Source organism: Melanerpes formicivorus, unplaced genomic scaffold (genome assembly GCF_026170545.1).
Source record: "Melanerpes formicivorus ecotype bairdi unplaced genomic scaffold, bMelFor1.0.p_v2 SCAF_38, whole genome shotgun sequence".
NCBI classification, from domain to species: Eukaryota; Metazoa; Chordata; class Aves; order Piciformes; family Picidae; genus Melanerpes; species Melanerpes formicivorus.
Window position 1 is genome coordinate 4,962,153 of NW_027142390.1, and position 25,437 is coordinate 4,987,589.

Sequence of the window (25,437 nt, forward strand, 5' to 3'; positions counted from 1 at the left end):
AGCAACAGCCTCAGCAATCCACACCAAGCTCTGCTGCACAGGGATGAGGGTCTGGTGTCACCCTTAAAGGGAGGGTGGGGAGGAGAGCCCTGGAGACTGTATGCTGCTCTTCATTTTGCAGAGTGTGGGAATGCAGAAGGTGCCATTGGCAGAGCTGGAGTCTGGGCAGGAGTGAACCACTTTGCAATAAACCCATTTGCTGTGCTGAATAAGAGAGAGAAAGTCTCCCTTCTTGTCTTTTAGACAACCTGGAGACCTTTCCTGAGAGCTGGATGGGAGCACAAAGCCACCTGGAGCGAGCTTCCCACCACACTCTGGGAAACTTTGCTGGACACCTGGTGACATCCCAGCAGCTGGGGTAGCAGAAGAGTGGGATTCCCTTTGTGCTTAGCAGTTCTCCCATCTCTCTATCAGCTTCAGCCTGCTCAGCCAAGCAGGTTTACTCATCTGTCTGGGGAGTTGCTGGAAAACTTTGTGGGCCTGGTTTTATTCTTTATTTGGGGTGGTATGTGTCAGGCTTTTTTGCAGTTACAAACACCACACCCTCCTTCTGTGCAGCTGGGAGAGTGTGACAGATGGGTGTTCTTGAGCTGGACACTGAGTAGGGGGTTGTTTTATTTTGAGATAAGTGCTCAGGAGGGACTTTATGGAGGTGTGAGTGAATACAGAGGGAGCAAAACAGCCAAGAATTAGGCCTGCTGTGGGCAGAGTTGGTACACACACTTCCCCCATCTTGGGAACTCAGCCATCATTGGCAGCAGCCACATTGTTTTGGATCTAGGCAGAGATTGCTAGTCCTGATAAATTGGGAGTGGGCTCGATCCCTCACCCTGATGAAGGTTCAGATGAGCTTGCATCCTGGACTTTGCATTTTTTGAATTGGATGGGTTTAGGGTTCTGTTTCCAAGAAGTAAAATTAACATCAAGTCACATCTCCACCTCACCCCTGCTCCCAGGATGCTCAGGTGAAACATCAGGAGGGCCAACACAGGGCTGTTCCACCTTGCTGCCGTTCTCTATGCCGGTGCAGCAGGCACGGAAGAGTCCAGCGGTGATTCATCAGGAATCCTTGGATCTTGGCTGATACCAATCAATCCTGCTGGGCTGCTAAAATAGATATGGCCAGAGCATAAAATAGCTAATAAAAACAAAATCCTCCATGGAAAATTCATTCTTCAGGGTATGAGGTTTCAGTTGGCATGCCAAAGAGAAGCTGAGAGCAAAAAAGATTGGAGATCTTTTGAGCTTGAAGAAGGGGAGGGGGTGTTATTGATCTTGCCTCCCAGGTCTCTCCAATCTGTTTGCTTACTCTGTTTCACTTAAAGGATTCGCATCATGGTAACTTTGATTTATTATCTGATTTCTTTTCTGATTCAACCTCTCAAAATTGTGCACTGGCTTGAACCTGCAGTAATAACCCAGCACAGTTATTCCCTTTTACCTCCGGCAGGCATGTAATGCTTTCTCTGCTGCCTGTACCTGATTCATTCTTGCAGACAGGCAGCAAGGTGAAAGGTAGAAAAAATTGCCCTCTCTGATCAAGAGTGCAGGATGGGCAGAGTTTTCACTCTATTCAAGGGCAGAGCAGAGAAGGCATGACAGGAGAGGATGCTGTGTTGTCTTCTCCACATCAGGATGAAAGTCCAAACGGGTACCGTGCCACCTGTGACCTGCAAGACTTGGCAAAGTCTTTCTATTGCTTACCTATGGCAAGCTGGAAGACTCCTGTGTAGCACCCTGTGGCAGAAGCTCAGCTTCCAGAAGTGAGCAAGACAGACAAATGGGTCCTAGCAAGGGTGCAGCACACAAACTTAGTGAAGTAGGGCTGAATGAGGAGCCTTGGCCTAACTCTGAGCAGGAATTGACGAGTAAGCTGTATTGCACTTGGAGTAGCCTTGAGAGACACAGTGGAGAGCTTTGACTCACAGTTTATAGGAATAATCTTTCTGGGTGGGTGTGTATCGTTGCATCAGTGCAGGCTGGAGGGGCTTGTGTCACTGTGGCTGTACTAATTAGTTGCAGTAGTCATCTCTGTGTTTAGACAAGCCTAAGATCAAGAGCTACATTATGATCATGCCAGAAGTCCGAGGGCTGCTCATAATTAGTCTCTCTCAGTGCACAGAGGTTTTTATAAAATAAGATGTACAGCTGTAATATTTGCCTGGACTTGTGTCTCCCAAGGTGGAAGGGTAGAAGTTATTTGTAAGCTGAGATCACCAGCAAAAATCTCCCCTGCAGGAGGAGAGAGAAGGGAGCTCCTGGCTATATTTTAATATTCGTTAGGCAGTGCTTAAACATTTCCCCTGAATTATTTAAATGAAAGAGTCAGACTTTACACCTGGGACTAGCTTGTTGGTATCTAAGCTATAGACTGCTCCCACTGGAATGAAGCATGATGAGGATTTAAGGGATTTGGGTACAGCAAGTGTAGCACTTCTGTTGTAGTCCCAGTATACTCAAATACTCCTGGCAGCCTTTTGTATGCTGCCACGGATCTGGGAAGCCCCTGCTGCTTCAGGAAAGCAGTTTTCAAAGCATATGCTGCTGGTTTTCCCTCTCCAAAACCCATTTGGAATAACAAAGTGCTCTCTTTCCCCAGGGTTAGTGCGACATTGAGTCAGCCACCTGAGACCAATAGGCCCCAGGGCCCTTCGTACCAAAGCAGGGTGTCACACCTACGTTGTAACCCACTCATCTTCTTAGCAAGTCAATGATACCCAGCCTGGTGGGAAGGTGTGGAGGGGTGCCAAAAATAGAGTAACAGGCTCAATGTCTTTCCACTCTAGCAGGCTAAGGGTTGCATCACAGCATTACTCTCCTGAGAAGATGGACAAAACAAAGGATTTGAAGACTTCTCTGGGTAGGAGCCCAAACCATCCCAATACCACCAGTGAGGCTTTGTCCCAGGACTGCAGTTCAGGGACAAGAAGCTGCAACCAGGAGCAAGAAAGAGGCTCAGCCTTTAGACAAGAGACATCTTGCTCTGGTGGCTTCGCTTCAGGAGCCTCTGACACCTCGGAGGTAAGTGCAAAGGATAAATCTTTTTTTCTACTGCTGTCCTTCTGCCACAGAAGGACTTGTGTTCAAACTGGTTTGAAGACATACAGCTTTCATCCCAGGTCCTAGCCCTTCATTTTGGTCAGAGGCCTTTGTGCAAGACCATTACCCTTACAAAGTGAAGCCCTAAGGCTCTTCCTGATCATAGATATGCTGCCTTCCTCAGTAGCCAGTGCTGTCATTGTCATGATGTTGCCCAGGTTTAGGATGCCAGCATGGCAAGGCTGGCGTGAAGTGGTGACTGCAGAAGATATTTGGAAGTAGACCCCTAATAACTGCCTAATTAGCCCCCAGAACACATCTTAAGCTGACATTGGGCTGCTAACATTGGGCTGCAGTCTGCTGACAAATTTCCTGTCTGTGCACTGGGCTGAAGTTTTCAGATATTTGTGTCTGTCTCTCTGAGCCTTTTCTGACCATTACTCACAGTCTCAGTTGTCCCTAAAGCTCTGGTAAAATGGGTCTCAATTTAGGCTCTTTCTCTCTCATAACCCACCCTCCCACTGTGCTGCAACTGTGCTTTGTTATCTCTGAGACTTCTCTCACATGCTGCATTTCAGGAGGAGTATCCTCGCCCCCGTGTGCACTCTTCGTTGCTGGATCAGGCGTACGTGTGGGGCAACTGCCCTGATGGTAAGTGTGCCTTCGTGACCTGGCAGGAAATGGGGCCATAAGTCTTCAGGCTGCTTAGAGTGAGCATGCTGGGAGCTAGGCTGGTGACACTAGGTTAATACTCTGCTTTCATTCCCCTCTCAGTACCCAGGAATGGTACTGAGCTGCTTGAACATCCCATGAAAAGTGAATTTCATTTAGAGGTGGGGCAAAGTGATCTGAGGAGGTGCTGAAACCGTGCTTCCTTTTCTCCCAGGTATATCCACTCCCCCCAGGACTCCAGGGTGGACAGCAGTGTTGCCTATGGGATTTTTGATCCCATGGGCCATATGCACTGAATTTCTTTGTGTTATCATTGCCTACAGAGTCAGCAACGCCCCAGGGCCTAGGTGCCCAAAATCACAGTCTTCTCTCTTTTTGTCGTTCTGCTTCCAACTGCAGCCCACAGTGGCTTGTTCTCCCTAGATGCAAATGGTCTTTGTGTATACAGAGCTGCTGGTCCCACTTGCTTACAAGAAGTGGGTCTGTATTTTATCATGGGTGCTCAAATATAGGGACAGAGTATGGCTGAAAGGTTTGCCAACACTCTTCTGGCCGCTGTAGCACTCTTGGGGATATGGATCATAGGCTGGCAGCAGGTGGGGAGAAAGCGTGTGTGAAAGGATTTTAGTCTTGGAGAAAGATGGTGTCTATATATACCACCTTCCTGTGCTCAGAAGTGGCATTTATTTTCCTGAGTGAGGACAAATGACTGCATCCTCAAGTGAATCTTGACAAGCTAGACTCATCCTTAACAAGTGGAGACAGATCTCTATTTATGATCTGCTGCTTTTTCAGGGGGAAGAAGCTATCAAGCTGGAAATGTGAATGCAAATGAAACACTAAGTATTGACATAAATGGTTGAAAGTGCACAAAGTGCCATGATGGATGGTGTCATGGATTTTGTGACAATGAAGTGACAAAATTGGGGCAGCTGTGCTGCCTGACAACAAATATAAATCAGGGCCATTCTGTAAAGACCCCAAGCGAGAGATATGCAGGAGGCTAAGGAGCTGCATTTTAGGGATTCCTAGAAATTATCATGAGCATGCATGTTGGTATGGACACTGCAAATAGGTAAGGTCATTTTTATTCCTCCATTCTTAAGAGAGTGGTGGAGACAGAGAGAGAAGGGAGCCACTTCAGCAGCCATTTCCTTTAGACCCTAAGCAGGCAGTACATAGCTACAAGGGTTGAGGCAGAGGTCATTTAAGGAAGGCAAAAGAGTGACCTCTTAGAGGAGCCTTTCCATACTTGATCATCCTGAAACATGTCTGCCTTCAGCATGATTGGCTGTTCTGCACAACTGCCTTGAAATCAAGGGGTTGCATCCATGACACAAGCAGAAGCATGTGGGCCGTGATGGGGAGGTCAATTCAAAGCTTGATGTCCAAAATACTCACTTACAAGCCAGAACTTTGAAGTTTCTCCTTGGGAGAGTGTGAAAGTTCATCAAATGAAATGCTTTCACTCCACTAAAATCTATTTTTAGCTCAATGCTTGGCTCTGTCTAGGGAATAGTGCTCTTTAAAGCTTGCATGCAATTACTTAATTTAGGTTAAGCTTCAAATTCCCAGTTTGCTGCTGTTCTATTATTTGCAGCTTGTTTAGCAATATAAACAGTTTGGTTTATTTATGGGGTAAATGACATGGTTTAATTTCAGGCAGTTCTTTGGAATGTATACTTTTTGCTCAGTGCAGATTTGAGTAATTTTTCTTTTCCTTGCACCACTGCTGATGTGAGTGGGAGGTTCTTTTGAGCCAAAACTGAGGAGGGTTTTGTCCCCAGTACGGTGTTAATAGGGACTTCAGCACATAAATGTGACCTGAGTAGCTTGTTCTTTCCAGCAGTATTCAGAAGTCCTTTATCACCATCTTGGCCAAGTTCCTCCCAGCTATGACTGACTCTTGGTCTCAGGATACCCCAGGGTGGCAGGGGAGCCCCACCCCTTTCTGAGAGTGAAGGAAGCTGTGCACTGGAGAAAGTAATTTAACCATGGTCATGTAGAGAGTCTGTAGTGAAGCTGGGAGCAGAACAGCTGCTTGGAGCCAGGGCAGTGCCCTACCTCCCAATGGCATCCTGGCCTGCATCAAGAACAGTGTGGCCAGCAGGAGCAGGGAGGTCATTCTGCCCCTGTACACTGCACTGGTTAGGCCACACCTCGAGTACTGTGTCCAGTTCTGGGCCCCTCAGTTTAGGAAGGAGGTTGACTTGCTGGAACGAGTCCAGAGAAGAGCAACAAAGTTGGTGAGGGGCTTGGAACACAAGCCCTATGAGGAGAGGCTGAGGGAGCTGGGGTTGCTCAGCCTGGAGAAGAGGAGACTCAGGGGTGACCTTATCATTCTCTACAACTACCTGAAGGGGGGTTGTAGACAGGCGGATGATGGTCTCTTCTCCCAGGCAGTCAGCACCAGAACAAGAGGACACAGTCTCAGGCTGCACCAGGGGAGGTTCAGGCTGGAGGTCAGGAGGAAGTTTTACACAGAGAGAGTGATTGCCCATTGGAATGGGCTGCCCAGGGAGGTGGTGGAGTCAGCATCACTGGAGGTGTTCAGGAGGAGACTTGACAGGGTGCTTGGTGCCATGGGTTAGTTGATTAGGTGGTGTTGGATGATAGGTTGGACACGATGATCTTGAAGGTCTCTTCCAACCTGGTTTATTCTATTCTATTCTAATTCTCAGTGGGGGCTTCTGAGCCATCATTTTGATACTGGAAAACTGTAATGATATATTTCAGCAGGAAAAAATATCTTACTTAATGTTTCCCATTTGATGTCTGCTTGATTTCACTCACAAATCTAGTGAAGTGACTTCTGCAGGCAACCCAGGAGACAGCACAGTCCTCCTGTGTGTGTGAACGTAAAGCAAAGTGATGTCTGGATGGTTCAGATCTGTGCTTCTCTTTGCCTCTTAGTCACAAGCTTCAAGATGCCTGAGGACTTTCTAAGCATCCTGGATAAGCAAATGATTGGACCAACCACTAGGAAGATCAAGAAGTCACATTTCCCAGCGCAATCCTTTCTGCCCAAAGTGCAGATTCCCTCCCAAAGGCTTCCAGGGCAGCTCCCTCGGGCGATTGAAGTAGACAGGTGAGAAACCAGCAAGTGCTTAGAGACATTTTTACTGCATGGCCACAGCAGGTTCGGGTGCTGATTTTTGCTTTCAAGATGTGAGATGTCAAAAATCTTTAGGGAAATGCTAACCTGTAAGGCAATGCTCTTCCAAGCAGGCTGTATGTATCACAGTATCACCGAGGTTGGAAGAGACTTCAAAGATCGAGTCCAACCTGTCACCACAGACCTCATAGTATCATAGTATCATTCAGGGTTGGAAGGGACCACAAGGATCATCTAGTTCCAACCATGGCACCAAGTGCCACATCCAATCCCCCCTTGAACACCTCCAGGGATGGTGACTCCACCACCTCCCTGGGCAGCACATTCCAATGACGAATGACTCGCTCGGTGAAGAACTTTCTCCTCACCTCCAGCCTAAACTTCCCCTGGTGCAGCTTGAGACTGTGTCCTCTTGTTCTGGTGCTGGTTGCTAGAGGGAAGAGACCAACTCCCTCCTGTCTACAACCACCCTTCAGGTAGTTGTGGAGGGCAATGAGGTCGCCCCTGAGCCTCCTCTTCTCCAGGCTAAACAACCCCAGCTCCCTCAGCCTCTCCTCAGGGCTTGTGCTCAAGGCCTCTCCCCAGCCTCACTGCCCTTCTCTGGACATGTTCCAGTGTCTCGATGTCCTATCACAGAGAGTCCACAAGACAGCTCAGAAGACAATATATTTTTTAAAATAGTGTTTATTTAGGTTTTTTTTCTCATCCTTTTCATTCTCTGTTTGTTGTCTATGCTCTGTTATGTCCATGATATACTGGCACTGTAGTGTGTGTGTATAATTCATCAATTGGACTAGGTGATCCCTTCCAACCCAACTGTTCAGTTCTGTAGATGAAGTACATGCATAAGGAATGTGCTCCAAAACTTTTTACTGGTGGGGGTCCACCGTCAAAAAGTGGAGTTACAGACATGGGAACTCTTCTAGGTGCAGTAAGTGGTTATTTCCCCCTCTGATCAAAACAGGAAAAGACAGCTATACCTCTCCTTTGATATTGCTGAGCTCTTAGCCAGCAAGGGGATAGACTCCAATGAGCTGATGCCAAGGCACCATGACCCTGACAGCATGCCAACTATTGGGGAGAGGAAAGATCCTGTCTTTCCCATCTACCTCCCATTAAAGGTAAGAGAGCATGTTTGGCACTTGTGATCTTTGTCAGTGCTTATACCACAGGATGTTTCTGAGAACTGCAGGACACTTAACCATCAATTGTACAACTGATAAAACAAGGAAATGCTAGGTTTGGGCTCTGAAGGATCTCTACCAGATGCTGAACATCTCCTGCAGGGTGCCCACAGCTTCCATTAGAACTAATAATCCTTGAGGGTGCTCACTGTCATTTGTGTGCCCAAAGAAAAGGTGTTGTCTCTTATTTCCTTCTGGATGCAGCAGACAGCAATATTAATGTGTGAGACCTCTTCAGGTGGTGTATCAGCTCTGCAGGAAATGGCTAGAGGTACAGATTACTGTCTGGGAGAAGACTGTTGGTCAAAGATCAGCACAGCTTTGACACTTGGACTGTTTTCCCTTTTCATAGTGCATTTAGGAATTGTGCATTCATTTCCCTCCCATGAAGTTTTGTATCAGGTATTCTGCCTGAAGGAAGAGGCCATTTCACCCACGTTCTGGCTTTTCAGGTGTTTGATGATACGGAGTATGACTGTCGGACTCCAGAAGAGTGGATCTCGCTAGGACTGGAGCCAGGATCTCAGGATAGAAAGCCATTGCCTGGAAAAGCACTTTTACCTACAGATGATGTGCTGGGACACGGTAAAGCTTGAATGAGTTACTGCTCCAGCAAGACAATGCCTACAATCCCAGGCCCATTCAGCAGAAGGGAGCATGTAGATTCTGACACAGGCATCTCTGAGCAGCAGAAAAGCAATTAACTCCTTCTGACCAGGCTCAGGCAGACAGAGCCAGCCCAGGGATCTTGGCAGCTGTCGGTTCTGCCCTGAATGGACTATTTACACTTTTTAGAAGTAGCCTCTGACTTTTGCCCTGTTTTCTGTGCCTTAGTGTTAATGCAATCAAAATGTTGCTTTATTGATATGTAGATATTACCATGAGGTTAGTGGTTTGTATTGAACACGGTATGTTCTGCCTGCATTTCACTGGGTGTGCAGCATCAGAAGTCAATTGCAGACTGCAGTGGAAATCCAAGTAGTAAATCTGGGGCAAATTAAGTGCTGTGGACATCTGTTGTTTTCCTGTCACTCAGAGCCTTCCTAATGGAAGGTATCACTAGGTACAGCTGTACTGGTTCTTGTCCAGTTGTGGCTGCAGTTCCTATTGGCACATCTGCACTTTAAAGCATAGCAGCTGGCATGCAGGCTGACTGCAGCTCTGGGGCAGCCTTCAGAGGCTTGGCTGGATCTAGGGGTAAAGGAATCAGGAAGCTGAAAGAGAAGATGTTGGGATATGTGGGACCCAAGTATGAGACAATAGCTGCCTGAAGCAGGCATTGGTAGGATAGCCCACAAAGGACCCACAGAGGGAAGGAGAAAAATGGAAGATGCTAAGTTGTCAAACCCAAGTTCAGTGTTTAGTTGATCACAACAGCAAATATGTGAGATTAACTCAGATTCAAACTAGTAAATGGACTTAACTGTAGCCTCACCAATCTGATCAGGAAAGTCCATTTGCTGTAGTCTCTAGGAGAATAGACTAACCTTGTTTTCTAATCCTTGATTCTCTCAGAGGATCCCAAAACCCAGAAATTAATCTACAAGTGGATGGATGTTGGTGTTCTGGATTATGACAAGGAGACAGAGCTCTACTTGGTCCATAAAACAGATAAGGATGGGCTGGTACAGGATGAAGAGGGGAGACCCATTCTCAATGGAGGAGTAACTCCAGAAGGTGTGTTTCATGTAAGGCCTTTAGGGACCTAATGAGAGCCAGTCTATAATCTATGGTGGTCTTTGGTGGAGATGAGAAGGAGATCAGGAAGTAATTTACTTTCTCTCCCTGTTACCACTCTTGACATGCCTGTTAAACCAGTCCTGTAAAACCTCTAGGGAAGAGAACTCCACATGTTGATTTGACAACCTGTTTGAGGCCTTCCCTTTGGAGATACTTTTTGTTTCTTATCCTTCCTGCCTTAAATGGTGGTCTCTCTGGGCCAGTGCCATTTTGAGGGGACATGTCAATAGGTTAAGATCAAGTACCCCCCTTTTGAAAAGTTTGGAGGTGCTGCTCATTCCATGCTTCTTGTCTCTTGCTGTCCTCAGCTTTGGGCCTTCATTTTGATCACCGGTAAGCCAGCCCAATTAATGAATCCATCAAAGAACTGCTGCCCACATTGCAAGTCATTTTTTGTTCCCTGTGGACTCTTGTAAGCTTTACTTTTGTTTCCCAGGGAGAGCCCCATTGTTGCCATGTCAGTACTGGGTGCCACGAGTTTGCCTGCTGTTTCTGGCTGAAGATCCCCGGGTCTTTGCAGAGCGGGTAGCTTCCGCTCACAGCTTGCGTAAGAAGACAGAGGCACTGATAAGGTATCACCAGTATGTGGACAGCATGCCCACTGATGGACAAAACAGCATCAGTGGGAAGAGCCTGCAGAAGATAAAGCTGTTGGCCATGAATACTCCCAAACTGAAGACAGATGAGAGGTAAAGCATCAGATGTGTACCTGAGGTCTCAACCTTCAGTCCGTTAATACTGCAGAGCTTCACAGGGATACAAACAAGTGGCAGTGGTGGCAGATCTTGAGTATCCAACTGATAGGTTGTGGATCTCATCTGCTTTGCAGCCTGTGCAGACTTCCATCTTGCCCAGAGTGGCAGCAGTGGTAGGTAGGAAAAGAGCCCCAGGGACACATGTACAGGATGGGTGATCTGTCAGTACTCCCAGATGAAGCAGATATGCTTCATATGCAGATCCACTGAGCCATGCTTACACCTGCAGTTAAGTGGCCTTCAACAGCAGGAAGCTTGGACAGAAATGGTGTGGTTGACCTTGCTGTCTCCCCGTGCTTTCACAGAACAGATCACTCATTGCTGAATTGATCTGCAGACCACCAGCTGTCTCCAGAGAGCTGTTGGTGACTCTTCTGCTCATTAACAGCTGCTAAAATCAGAAGACGATCTGCACAGCACGATGTAAACACCTGGATATAATCGAGTGTCTCTTTGAGATGCAGTTTGTATCAGGAAGGCATTTTAAGAGTCCCTGGGCTGATGAATCATGAGCCATTGGTGGTGTCGCTGGGAATTAGCCATGACTGATTGCCCTGCTCAGAGACAGGAAGGTGTGCAGGTCCGCATGGGCTGCCAGCCTAAACTGGAGAGCAGCAGAGGAATTAGTCTGTGTTCGTGAGCAGAAATAGAAGTATAAAGAAAAGTACTCTGCCTGCTTTGAGGTAAAAGATGATGATTTCCTAGGGCAAGCAGGGCAAGGTTTCAGCACTTAAACACATCTTAGCTGAAGAAACTGCAGCAGGCAGTAGGCAGAACATCTCAGATAGCCCAACTTTTCCAGAGCTGACAGTGAGCTGCTTCGGTTCTTGGCTTTTTCTCCTCAATGCTTCTCCCTCTGTGCACCCTCAGTGCAGATTTTGCTTTGATCTGAAAGGACATTTACCTCTGTTATCAAATGTCCAGGTGGTAGCTTAACTGGCTGTTTCATTGAGAAGAGAAGACTGAGAGGGGATCTCAGCAATGTGTATAAATATCTGAGGGTCTCAAGTGGAGGGGGCCAAGCTCTTTTCAGTGGTGCACAGTAATAAAACAAGAAACAACAGGTTCAAGCCTGAACATAGAAGATTTCACCTCAGCATGAGGAGAAACTTCTCTACAGTGAGGGTGGCAGAGCACTGGAACAGGTTGCACAGAGAGATTGTAGAGCCTCCTTCTCTGGAGGCTTTCAAAACCCACCTGGATGCATTCCTGTGCAGAATACCCTAGGTGATCCTGCTTTGGCAGGTGGGTTGGACTCAATGATCTCTTGAGGTCCCTTCCAACCTCTGATGTACTGTGATACTGTGATTGTCTTCACAGCTCTCCTAATGCCTTCAGTAGCAGGTGAGAATAGAATAGAATAGAATAGAATAGAATAGAATAGAATAGAATAGAATAGAATAGAATAGAATAGACCAGACCAGACCAGACCAGACCAGACCAGACCAGACCAGACCAGGTTGGAAAAGACCTTTGAGATCATCAAGTCCAACCTGTCATCCAGCACTATCTGCCTGCATCAGAAAGAGTGTGGCCAGCAGGAGCAGGGAAGTCATTCTGCCCCTGTACTCAGCAGTGGTTAGGCCACACCTTGCCTATTGTGTCCAGTTCCAGGCCCCTCAATTTAAGAAGGACATAGAGACTCTTGAGTGTGTCCAGAGAAGGGCAACAAAGCTGGGGAGAGGCCTTGAGCACAGCCCTGTGAGGAGAGGCTGAGGGAGCTGGGATTGTTTAGACTGGAGAAGAGGAAGCTCAGGGGAGACCTTATTGCTGTCTACAACTACCTGAAGGGAGGTTGTAGCTGGGAGGGGGTTGGTCTCTTCTCCCAGGCAATCATCACCAGAACAAGAGGACATAGTCTCAAGCTGTGCCAGGGGAGGTTTAGGCTCAAGATGAGGAGGAAGTTCTTCACAGAGTTGTTAGCCATTGGAATGTGCTGCCCAGGAATGTGGTGGAGTCACCATCCCTGGAGGTGTTCAAGAGGGGATTGGATGTGGCACTTGGTGCCATGGTTTAGTCATGAGGTGTTGGGTGACAGGTTGGACTTGATGATCTTTGAGGTCTTTTCCAACCTTACTGATTCTATGATTCTATCTAATCAACTAAACTATGGCGAGCTTCTGGGTTAGCAAAATCCAGCAGTAAGGGAGTGAAGGGTGGTTGTTGCAGTAAAGCTACAGACCCACTACTTCTGCTCAAACACCATGGGTTATTGTGGTTTCCATCTCTTGTTCCAGGCTGTTAGGCTGCATGTGCTGCTTGGAGACAGAAGTGGCATTCGACTACGAACGCACCATGAACAGGATCGCCTTGGACAGAGTCGTCACATCCAAACCAGAGACCTTTTTTTATGTCACATTGCCAGAGAAAGAGAAGGAGAAAGTACCAGAGAAAGGTATGGGACACAGTGAAGCAGTTTGAACTCAGCAGGGTTGTAGGACCCCTCGTCTCTGATAGGAGTCGTGTTTTGTTTCATTAACTTTCAGGTTCATCATAATGATTGGGGCTCATAATGGGCAGCAGCAGGAGATTATGTGGGACTTTTGAGCATGTCTGCTGCTTTTTAGGGTGTGTTGGCACATTCATGTTCCCTCAGTGTAACACCTTACCACCCATCAGCTAGGCTGCAGTGACTGCAGGTGTACCCTTAATGGCACCAAACGCATGGCAGTGTCATTAGCTTAGCTGTCTTCTGCTCGGTGCTGGCTGCCCCCCTTTTGCTGTGGTCAGCTGTGGCATACCTCAGGTGTGAAAGAGGGCTCATGGCCCTCTAGAGTCCCAAACTGGAGGAAAATGATGGCAATGAAAGGTGAGTGGGCATGTTTCCTGCACTTTGATCTTGCAAAAATTGGAATACCTTATGGTGGTTCACAAGTGGCCTCTCACAGATGAGGTGATTCAGCTGTACCTTAAGGCCTTAGTGGGAAGCTTCTTCAAGTCCCATGTCCTTTCTCATGGAAACCTCATGAGCCAAAGCCTCAGGAGGGTCAGACACCAAGGCAGTCCCTCAGCCCCTAGTGGGAACCCGCAGAAATTCTCTCTTTAATCCAGCCCTCTGATGTTACTGCTACATGATAATGCCTGTGCATGAGAATCCTTTTCACAAGCTCTGCCCCAAAGGGAGCTGTACTCTCCTCTAAACCAGAAGCTGGGGTGCCTGTTGCAGGCAGTAACATGTTGGGGTTCTTTTGGTGCCAGGGCTCATCTCGATCCCAGACTATCCTTTCCGTGAGCAAGAAGAACATTTCCGCTTTGCCTCGCTCCTGACCAGGCCAGAAGTCATCCTTCTCCTTACACAGGTGAAAGATGAGTGCAGCAAGGCAGCTGCCATGTCACTGTTTAACTTAACCTTAACTGAGTGTGTCTGCTTGGAAGAGTTTGAACAGATCCAGATCCAGAACTTCTCTCAGGTGAGCAGGGGAAATGTGGCAGGTGAACATATGAGGCAGCCAGCAGGACTGTCAGCATGTGTTAGACAGATGCAACAGCTGCAGATCAATAACCTGGACACAGATGAGCTTGCAAAGGAGACATTGTGGGTGGGGCAGGAAGGAATCTGCATGTGTGTGTCAAATTTATTGGGATGTGAAGAGAATTGGCTGGAACAGCCATAGCCCCCTAGTTAACATCAGCCAGTGCTGACTATGCTTTCAGTCATGTGTTGAACAAGTGGCTACCGAGGGCTACAGCCCCTCTTTCCTTCCTTCCATCTCTATCATAGTATCAGTCAGGGTTGGAAGGGACCACAAGGATCATCTAGTTCCAACCCCCCTGCCATGGGCAGGGACACCCCACACTAGATCAGCCTGGCCAGAGCCTCATCCAGCCTGGGCTTAAACACCTCCAGGGACGGGGCCTCAACCACCTCCCTGGACAACCCATTCCAGGGCTTCACCACTCTCATGGGGAAGAACCTCCTCCTCACATCCAGCCTGAATCTCCCCACCTCCAGCTTCATTCCATTCCCCCTAGTCCTATCACTCCCTGAGATCCTGAGAAGTCCCTCCCCAGCCTTCCTGTAGGCCCCCTTCAGATACTGGAAGGCCACAATGAGGTCACCTCAGAGCCTTCTCTTCTGCAGCCTGAACAGCCCCAACTCCTTCAGTCTGTCCTCACAGGAGAGGTGCTCCAGCCCTCTGATCATCCTTGTGGCCCTTCTCTGGACACCTTCCAGCACCTCCACATCCCTCTTGTAATAGGGGCTCCAGAACTGGAGGCAGTACTCCAGGTGGGGTCTCACCAGAGCTGATTAGAGGGGGAGGATCACCTCCCTTGCCCTGCTGGCCACACTTCTCCTGATGCAGCCCAGGATCTGATTGGCTTTGCGGGCTGCAAGTGCACACTGAGAGCTCATGTTGAGCTTTTTGTTCACCAGCACCCCCAAGTCTCTCTCCTCAGGGCTGCTTTCCAGCCAGTCACTGCCCAGCCTGGATTTGTGCCTGGGATTGCCTCGACCCAGCTGCAGGACCCTGCCCTTGCTCTTGTTGAACCTCATGAGGTTGGCTTGTGCCCACCTCTGCAGCCTGTCCAGGTCCCTCTGGATGGCCTCCCTTCCCTCTAGCCTGTCAGCTGCACCACACAGCTTGGTGTCATCAGCAACCCTGCCGAGGGTGCACTCAATGCCACTGTCCATGGCACCCACAAAGACGTTGAGCAAGACAGGTCCCAGGACTGATCCCTGAGGGACTTCGCTTGTCACTGGCCTCCACTGGGACATGGAGCCATTGACAGCCACTCTTTGGGTGCAGCCATCAAGCCAGTTCCTTATCCATCTAGTGGTCACCCATCAAACCCACGTGCCACTGGTTTGGAGACCAGGATGTGGTGCGGGACAGTGTCAAAGGCTTTGCTCAGGTCCAGGTAAATGACATGTAAATAAGGGTCCTGGTTGGTACACAAAAGTCTCCATTTTTTTTCTGGTTTTATTTCCCCATCCCTTCATCTAAAAGGCACAAGAGCTTTGATCCCCCCCCGAAGCACTCTTGGGAGTAATACCTTTTGCACTCTGTTCTTCATGCAGTTAAATTACTCTGCTTGTGATGCCAGCAGACAGACCAGGACAAAAATTCTCACCGGAACAACGAGGGCAGCACACTGCACCCTGGACATGACCACATGGAGTAGCTTGCACAGGGTTCCACAGTAAATCAGAGGACATGTGCTGGTCCTTCCCAGTCCCATGCTGTTTCAGCCAGGCAGTGCTGTCATCCGCTTGGTGACTGGGGTTGTTTATTACACACAGCAGCTGCCTGTGGAGCGAAAGTGACACTTGGTGGTATTTTAATAAATTAAACCACTGCAGACTGCTGCTGCCCTTGGCTTCTTCCCCTCTTTCTCTTCAGCTGTCAAGAGAAGACAACGTTCTGTCCTTTACTTGCTCATCATACTGTCTACACAACTTTTTATGAGGGACCCTGACATAGGCAGGCAGCTCCAGGGATACTGCTCCATTGGAAAAGAGAACACAAAGGAAACACTGTGTATGAAAAGAAAGAATAGAGCACTCCTGGGTTTTGATACCAGGCTTGCTTTCTGTAGATCTTTTGTGAGTGAAGATGTGTTGCCAGGTTCAAATGCCACATGTGTTTTGCATGGATTTGAGGGCTGCTGTTTATCCCTACAGCTCTGAGAGAACAGTTGCCTGTCACAGCAGAGAAGGGTCCAGAAGTCCCACCCAGCAGCTAATCTCACCCTACTGCTTTCCCATCAGCCCTTGGAGGATGACACAGCTTGCTTTTTCAATTTGGCCTAGGTACAGATGTTTCTCAAGGATACTTGGATCAATACTCTAAAGACTGCAGTAAAGAGCAACCTGGGAAATGCAGGCAAAGGCTGGTACAACCTGAAACAAAGACACTGGGATGCCTACCAGATGTCCAAACTGTGTAGGCTGATGAAGCGCATCACCTTCATGTGTCAGGACTCTCTGCGGTGTCTGGTCCAGGACTCGCTGATCAGCTTCACCCAGTTTATGCTGGATGCTTGCCATGGCATCCTGAATTGGTCAAAGGACATGGAATGGGGAGATGACCTCATCAGTAGTCCCCACAGGTAAGAAAGGGAGAGGAAAAAAGGGTGAAAAGAGCAGAAGGATGTGGTGCCATTTTCTTTTCTTACTCTGGGTTTTGCAAGCAAGGTTTGCCTTTGCTCTGATGAGGCTTTAAGCTGGGCTGTTTCCCCTAGTCCTCCACCTGACATGGTTGCTGGAGTATGGAAGAGTGACACAGGGCTGGCTGCTGTTAGCAGTGATTTCAAGCTGTTGTTAGTGATACGAGGCAACCTGTAAGAACCAAGGTCTGCTTCTTTGACACATTGTTCTAAAAATCAGCCACTTCCAGCATTCCCTGGGGAGCAAATAATTACTACAAGCTTTTAAAAAGCTTCCACTCACCTGAGGCCTTTTACCTTGAAATCAGGGGAAGTCTTGACAGTGACTGCAGCAGATCCTGAGCCATGCTGATAACGTACAAGATTGGTAGATATGGAATATAACTTCCAGAAGCTGCATTTTAGGAGTATAATGGAGATGCTGGGTGCCAGGTTCAAAGAGCATCTGCAATTTTTCTGTAAAGCAGCTCCAATTCTCAACACAAATGTATGACTTTTGGGGATCTTGGTGTGTCATGATTGACACTTCATTCACCTTTGACAGGCAGGAGTTCTTAATGCCTTTACTGATAAATTCAGAACGTGGTGTTTCGTACCCTCTGCTGCACGGACACAGAGGACACAGTCTCAGGCTGTGCCAGGGGAGGTTTAGGTTGGATGTTAGGAAGAAGTTCTATACAGAGAGAGTGATTGCCCATTGGAATGGGCTGCCTGGGGAGGTGGTGGAGTCACCATCATTGGAGGTTTTCAGGAGGAGACTTGATGGGGTGCTTGGTGCCATGGGTTAGTTGTTTGGGTGGGTTGGATTGGTTGATGGGTTGGACACGATGATCTTGAAGGTCTCTTCCAACCTGGTTTGGTTTATTCTAAATAAATGTTGTTCTAAATGAATAGGATGGTTCTTGTCTCCTCTGCTTTCCCTTCCTGTGCAGTAGGCATTCTTGTACCAGCACTGGATCAATATGGTGTGTACCATTGTCTCAAAAAGCATCCCTGTCCTTCCTTTTCTCTTCTCTCTGCAGGTTTTACAGGAATCCACTCTTTGTAACAAACCTTGTGCTAGACAGCAGTGGTGTTCACTTCTTCCCCTCTCTGGAGAGCTTTGAGAGGTCCCTCATTTCTCTGTTCAACAAGGGAATCCTGGTGACTCACACTGTCCCACAGTTGGAGAAGGTGAATTCTTCTATGTCAACACTGATAGAGCTGTGCAAATCTCAGTGCTTTGCAGCTTGGCATAGACACCCCTCAGCTTGTACTGAGGGAGAGAGTTGCAGAAATCAGTAGCTGGGAATGCTGTGAAATGAATTTGGGCACAGCTTTATGCTGATGCAGTTCTGTTCTGATGGAATTTCTTCAAGTTCCCCAAGCCTATAGTTATTTTACTGGGTTGCTATCTCTGCTTTCATGCTGCAGGTTCTCTGGAGACATGTCCTAGGTAGCTTGGATGCCCTAAGATCATGGCAAGTGATAAAAGCAGACTGATGAAGGAAAGAGCACCTTTTCCAGTGCTGTCAGTCTGCTGCAGATCTCTTCTGCATATGCATCCTCCTATTTGTTACTGTCAGAGACCTGTCTCCCTAGACCCTCCTTCTTTGGGGACATCATAAAGCTGATAAAGCAGTTCCTAGCACAATGTAGAAGGATGGATTGCATGACTTCCCAAAGGTACCACTAGTGATTGGTTTGCCTCTCTCCTGAGGAGACATGGTTAGCTCTGCTAGCCCTCTCTAGATCTCCCTCCTTCCTCTTTCAGTATGTGTTGGACAACCTACATATCCCAGGCACACCCTTACTGAACTCAGTGGGCTTGCATGAACCAAAAGTGGAGAAACTGCGTGAGACTCTGCAATCTGCCATCCAAAAGGCACTGATTGTCCTCCAAGCCTATGCCAAGAGATATGAGAAGTACTTGGAGCTAAATAACAGTGATGCCCACTACTTCTTAAGGTGAGTGGATTCTGACAAAGGCTCCTCTAAGCCAGATGGCAAGCCTCTTCAGAAGTGGTTGTGTGGATGTGTGTGAGAATGTGGGCCCAGAAAGGGTCCTGCAGATATGTGTAACAAGCCATGGATGTGAGGTCTTCAGACATAGGCAATGGTCTGTGGTTTTAGAGGACATTGGTGCTGGCAGTGAGCCTCAGACAGCAGTCACAATCCTGTCATGTTTGTAAGTGTAATTGGACATATTAATGGCCTTAAAAATGACTTATCCTCTTTGGAAATCCAGTTAGCATACTTGACTCTGACCTTCCTCAACCAGTGTCTGTTCAAGCTGATAACATTCTATGGAGAGCAACAGTTTTCTTCTGTTTCAGCCTCATTGTTTTCACTGCCAGAGCTCTTTGCATCTCTGCTGTCTTTTAGCCTCTGTTACTTTAATGATCTTTTTAGCTCTCACATTTTCTCCAAACATTAGGAGTGAAGCACTTTTTCTCTTTTGTTATCCCAATATAATCAGTTTACAAACCCTATCTGACAAATTGCTGAGTCTTCCCAGAACACACTGAAGTGCCTGACCTCCACCCCAGTGGCTCCTCCAAAGTGCTTTCATTTTGTCTCTCCCTCTTCTTTTGCCTTATTAGCTCTTCCATCTCTTTCTTACACTCCTTCTCTGCAGCTGTTCTGTGGTCTTATTCCACTCCATACTTGGCTGTTCACTAAAACCTGTTGTGGATTTGAGTTTCTCCCTTCTGTTGCTTCCCAGTAATGTTCTTATGCTCTTTCCTAGTTCCATGGTTTTTTGTAGAGACATCTTCTAAGGCTGGAGGCCTGTTGACACCAATACCTGCAGTGCAAGTAGGTGTGGGCAGCCTAGCTTCCTCTGCTGGGTAGAATAGAATACAATAGAATAGAATAGAACAAACCAGGTTGGAAGAGACCTTCAAGATCATTGCGTCCAACCTATCAACCAATCCAACCCACCTAATCAACTAAACCATGGCACCAACCACCCCATCAAGTCTCCTCCTGAGCACCTCCAATGATGGTGTTTGTAACTATAGCATGAGGACACTGAAACATAGCCTTCACTGCATGCTTGTTGACCAGATAGATGGATTTCACATGGGGTGTCTTTGCTACTGTAGCTTCCCTTGCTCAGTTAAATGAGGTTTCAACGAGGCTGGTGGGAGGCCTTGAGCACAAGCTCTACGAGGAGAGGCTGAGGGATTGTTTAGCCTGGAGAAGGGGAGGCTCAGGGGAGACCTTATTGCTCTCTACAACTACCTGAAGGGTGGCTGTAGCCAGGAGGGAGTTGGTCTGTTCTTTCAAGCAACCAGCACCAGAACAGGAGGACACAGTCTCAAGCTGCACCAGGGGAAGTTTAGACTGGAGTTGAGGGGAAAGTTCTTCACTGAGTCGTTCGCCATTGGAATGTGCTGCCTGGGGAGGTAGTGGAGTCACTGAACCTGGAGGTGTTCAAGAGGGGATTGGACATGGCACTTGGTGCCATGGTCTAGTCATGAGGTCTGTGGTGGCAGGTTGGACTTGATGATCTCTGAGGTTTCTTCCAACCTTGGTGATTCTGTAAAGCTAGCCCATGTGCTTGACTGTGGTACAAAGTCCCCTCACTTTCTCTGTAGACATCTCTTTGGTGAGATGGTCTAGAAGGCATTGGAACCCTCTTAGTCTGTGCTGCATATGTTCAAATAGACATGTGGGCAACCTGATCAAGTTGAAGATGTCCTTGTTTATTGCAGGGGGATGGACAAGATGACCTTTAAAGACCCCTTCCAATCCAAACCAGTCTATGAATCTGTCTTTTAATAACAGCAAATGTACTCAGGATCAATTTCATGTCTCGATCCTTTGGGCAGACCCATCTGGACATCCTGGATGTTCAAATACTCTGAAGGTTGATGTTACTTTTTTCTTCTTTGGTGGTGTTTTTACTTACAGAGACTATGAAGAGCAATGTCCATCTGGCCAGGAGGTGAAGAGCATAGTAGACACATACTTGTCTGAAATGGAGAACCTGGTCAACACATTACCTCTTTCTATTGTCATTGGTCCCTTTCATGTCGACGTAAAAGGTGTTAAGCAAAACCTGTCCAAAAAATACAAGGCACTTGCCACTTCCATGTTGGACATACTGGCTAAAACCCTCCATTTGCAGGTGGAAAGTGTAAGTTGCTTGGTTCTCTAGATACCTATCAGTGTCTTGTCCTTCTGCTTTTGAAGTCACTGTGCTTGTGAAATGCCCAAAGTACAGCAGCTGAGGCCATGTTAATGAAGAGATTTTAAAGATTGCATTGGAGTGACTATTAAAAACAAATGACTAGAGGGGAGATAAGCAGACTTAACCAAATCAAGGACTGTATGCTCTTAATAAATTATATTCCTGAAAGCTGTAGCTCTTGAGATATGAAGTTCTTCAACACCTTGTCATCTTCTAAAACTGTGGTGGATTGAAAAGATCTGCCTAGTAGGTAACCAGAAGATAACCTGCTTGCTCTAAGGATAACCAGAACACAGAAAATTGCATCTGCCAGAGGGTTGTCCAAGTCTGTTATTGTCATCATTTCAGCCACACACATGTGGTCCCTCTTCCTCTTTTTTGGCAGTCTCATTCCATTTGAGCTCAAATGAGATGGATGGAGAAAGACTGTGGAAGGAAAAAGACGAAACGGGACTGTGTGATTCATCACTTCAGACTACCTTCAGAATGGGAAGTGGGTGGATCATGGAAGGTTTTCCAGTTTGCTCATTAGCAATTAATGACTTTTTGATGGCCTTTTCTCTGCTATGTCCTCCTGCAGATCTCTGGTGTATATCAAGATGTCAGCTGCAAAATGCATAGGAAACCAGAGAGTATCGAGGAGCTGGTTGAGCTGCGGGAGTGGATGAAGGGAGTCCCTGAGCAGCTGGCTGTGCAGGAGGTAGGGAATGATCTCCTTATGGGCAGGGGACACCAAGGGAAATAAGGAAGAAATTTGTCAATGCAATGTATGGTGTTTCAGAAGTAGAATAGAATAGAATAGAATAGAATTTAACCAGGTTGGCTTTGAGATCTTGAGTCCAACCTATCATCCAGCACTATCTAATCAACTAAACCATGGCACCAAGCACCCCATCCAGTCTCTTCCTAAACACCTCCAGTGATGGTGACTCCACCACCTCCCTGGGCAGCCCCTTTCAATGGCCAATCACTCTTTCCATGAAGAGCTTCTTCCTAAAATCCAGCCTAAACCTCTCCTGGTGCAGCTTGAGACTGTGTCCTCTTGTTCTGGTTGCCTGGGAGAGGAGACCAACCCCCACCTGGCTACAACCTCCCTTCAGGTAGTTGTAGACAGCAATAAGGTCTCCCCTGAGCCTCCTCTTCTCCAGGCTAAGCAACCCCAGCTCCCTCAACCTCTCCTCATAGGGCTTGTGCTCCAAACCTGGGCAAGGGGCTGCAAATCCATTCCCCCTCTTCATGCAACAGAGAAGGGATGGCAACTCCACCACCTCCCTGGGCAGCCCATTCCAATGACAAATGACTCTCTCAGTGAAGAACTTTCTCCTCACCTCGAGTCTAAACCTCCCCTGGCGCAGCTTGAGACTGTGTCCCCTTGTTCTGGTGCTGGTTGCCTGGGAGAGCAGGTTGTTCTGAGCAACCTGATGTAGTGTGAGGGGTCCCTGCCCATGGCAGGGGAGTTGAAACTAGATGATCCTTGAGGTCCCTTCCAACCCTAACAATTCTATCATTCTATCTCATTTTCACGTGGTGCCTTTGAAGAGCATTAGTCACACAAGCTGAATGTGATGTACACTGCTTCTCTGTTGCATGAAGAGGGGGAATGGATTTGATGCTTCTCTTGATGCAGCCCAGGATGTGATTGGCTTTGTGGGCTGCAAGTGCACACTGGTGGCTCATGTTAAGCTTCTCCTCCACCAGCATCCCCAAGTCCTTTTCTTCAGGGCTGCTCTACACCAGGGAGCTGGAATCAGTATGGTCTAAAGGTGTTGTATTTTCTTTTTTTTTTCTCTCTTTCTCTCACCCTGGGCAGAAACTGATGAAGAAAGCCTTGGAAGGTTATGAGATCCTGGAGGAATTCTTTTACATTCTTCCTGACGAGGATTTCAATGACAAGTGAGCACAAGGTGTTTCTCCCACTGTCAAAGTGGAACACTTTGCAGCAGTTGCCATTCCTAGTGCTTCAGGGGCTGTGTGTCTTATCAGGGAGTCCAGCAGAACTTTTAAGTGCCTCTCAGGCTCTATGAACACTGTATTCTTGATGTGAAATGTAGAGAGAAGAAACATGGGCTCGTGGTGTCTTCTGGCCTGGGCCAAGGCAAACTGGTAGCTGTTAACCTGTTCAATGCATTACAATTCTGTTGTTTGTTTGGAGACGTTTGCAAGGTCTCAAAGTGCACAGTTCAGTCTCTGTCTGGAACTGAATGAACACTTCCAAGGTAGGAAGACTGCCAGCATTTTCACAGGAGTAAAAAGGAACATGAACCCTGTGTTGTTAATGCACTTCTTTTCTATGCAGTCTCTTCTTACTTATTATCTTTGGCTATATTGTTCATATTGAGGCCTGTCTGTGCCCCAGTAGTAGAGTCAGGTCACAAACAGAGTGTTACAAGTTCTAAAGTCAGCTCAGCCCAGGAAGCACCTCTCATATGACATCTGCTTGGTCCAGTGTGCTTACAACATGAGTGAGTCTCTGCAGAGTGCTCCTGAAACTAGAACTGTGGGATGCACAGTGCAAGGACCCCACAGAAGCTGCAGGTAAGCAGCTCAGCTCTAGGATAGCTTAGTACAGATAGAGTAGAATAGAATAGAATAGAGTAGAATAGAATAGAATAGACCAGACCAGACCAGACCAGACCAGGTTGGAAGAGACCTTCAAGATCATCACATCCAACCTATCATCCAACACCACCTAATCAACTAAACCATGCAACCAAGCACCCTGTCAAGTCTCCTCCTGAATACCCCCAGTGATGGCAATTCCCTGGGCAGTCCATTCCAGTGGGCAATCACTCTCCCTGTGTAAAACTTCTTCCTGACCTCCAGCCTGAACCTCCCCTGGTGCAGCCTGAGACTGTGTCCTCTTGTTCTGCTGCTGGCTGCCTGGGAGAAGAGACCAACCTCTGCCTGTCTACAACCCCCCTTCAGGTAGTTGTAGACAGCAATAAGGTCACCCCTGAGTCATAAGGTTGCTAACCAGACCTCATGCAGAACTAGTAGGCACTAGCTGCATCCCCAGGCACTGAGGGCACCACAGGTGTGACCCGGAGCCTGATGCTGCAAAGCTCGCATCTGATAGAGCACCCAAGCTAGCAAATCCAACAGGGTAACAGGCTACAGCTGAGCAAGAACCAAAAAACCTGCCTTGGCATGAGCAGCCACTTGGTGCAACCTTTCCTGTTACCTGCATTGCACTCCCCAGGGCACTCTGCAGAAGCCTTGCTCTCCAGGGTTTGACTGCGTCTGGGGTAGCTTGGCCCCTCACTGCCCTGCTTAAGAGGAGACTGCCTTTTTCAGGAGCTCTGAAAAGCCACAAACCAAGACTGACCCCATTTTTTTTTTTCAGTTCCTTGTGAATACATTCAAAGACAGACATTCCCTGTGGATGCCAACTGTTATTTTGCTGTCTCCTAGCTTTTCAGCCATTTGCTGGATTTGTTCCTTTTAAAAAGGCCCTCCACTTCTCCCAGCCCTCTCCATTTGAATAGACTAGTCACAAGGGCTGCATATCAACAAGAAAAGCTGGGGAGGGGGTGGGGTGGGGAGAAATTGTTTTGTTGAAATCACATGTGTGTCTGTTGTTGTAAAGCTTCCTTGTTTAGTGGGAGTTGACTTTGTCATTCTGGGGTTTTCAACATTTCAAACACACGCTCAAAAAGCTTCTCTCTCTCTTTTTTTTTCTGTCTTGCTTTGTCTGTTGGTTATATCATGTGAGTGCAGGTGGGCTGCAAGTTACTGGCCAGTGAAAATAGCCAGGCAAACTGAGTCCATTCACCTCCAGCACCAGAGGGATGAAGACAAATGTCGCAAATTGCAGGCTGAGAATTGGAAAGAATTTCAAGGCTACCTGGAAGAGATGCAGGTATTGAGCCACTGACCATAAACCATCCAGAGAAAGGGGGCCTGCATGTGATCAGCCAGGTGGGAAACTGTCAGAGGAGATTCTAGGCAGATGAATTTTTAGGTCAGTGTATTGCTGGACCAAAAATTACCAAAATACCTTCCCTTTTGGTGTTGGTTGGTTGGTTAGTTTGGGTTGGTTTTTTGTTTGTTGTGGGCGAGGTTTGGGAGGGTTTTTGTTTGGTTGCTTTTTAATTGGATTTGGTTAAGAGTTTCATTGTTGGGTGAAAGACAATATTCTTTGTAGAAGTAGTGATATTTTTCACTGGGAAGGTGTTCACTGAGGTGTAATATCCCAGTTCCTGATGCTTGGGTAACCCATGCCCCATCTTTTACTTTCTTGAGTATTCATGGGGAGATTGTCTCTCATGACGTGCTACCATCAGGAGGGAAAATACAGCATTCAGGCATAGAACTCATCTTGGGTGAAAGACCCTGAAACAAGCAAAGTTTTGGAGCTGGGATACCTCTGGTTTCTGCTTAAACAGTCTGAGTTTTGTCTTTCACTAGAAACTCCTAAATACAGGCATAAAACTTCTCTATTGGAAAGCCTGCAATCCATGACCTAGTTTATCTTGGACATAGCCTCCCCAAATGACAATACTCCCAACACTGGATTAAAACAAAAACCAGCAACCCCCCCTCAGACAAAACCAAAACAAATAAGCAAAAGAAAAGCACCTAAACAAAACAGTAAAGTTGGTAGAGAAGCTTTGGATGTGTGTTATTAAACAATTCTTGGAAACAGAG

The 25,437-nt window shown here is 47.4% G+C and overlaps 1 protein-coding gene across 1 annotated transcript in view; it reads left to right on the plus strand.

Moving 5' to 3' along the window:
* Positions 1-2,809: 2,809 nt before the first annotated feature.
* DNAH1 (dynein axonemal heavy chain 1) overlaps positions 2,810-25,437 on the plus strand; it is a 78,859-nt gene continuing 56,231 nt past the window's right edge. Inside the window, 16 exon segments of the mRNA XM_068157921.1 lie at positions 2,810-3,021; positions 3,618-3,690; positions 6,625-6,799; positions 7,791-7,947; positions 8,463-8,595; positions 9,526-9,687; positions 10,187-10,439; positions 12,743-12,900; positions 13,704-13,915; positions 16,258-16,556; positions 17,636-17,786; positions 18,367-18,560; positions 20,511-20,736; positions 21,371-21,490; positions 22,601-22,683; positions 24,508-24,649. Coding sequence (XP_068014022.1) covers positions 2,827-3,021; positions 3,618-3,690; positions 6,625-6,799; positions 7,791-7,947; positions 8,463-8,595; positions 9,526-9,687; positions 10,187-10,439; positions 12,743-12,900; positions 13,704-13,915; positions 16,258-16,556; positions 17,636-17,786; positions 18,367-18,560; positions 20,511-20,736; positions 21,371-21,490; positions 22,601-22,683; positions 24,508-24,649 — 2,733 coding nt within the window. The 5' untranslated portion in view covers positions 2,810-2,826.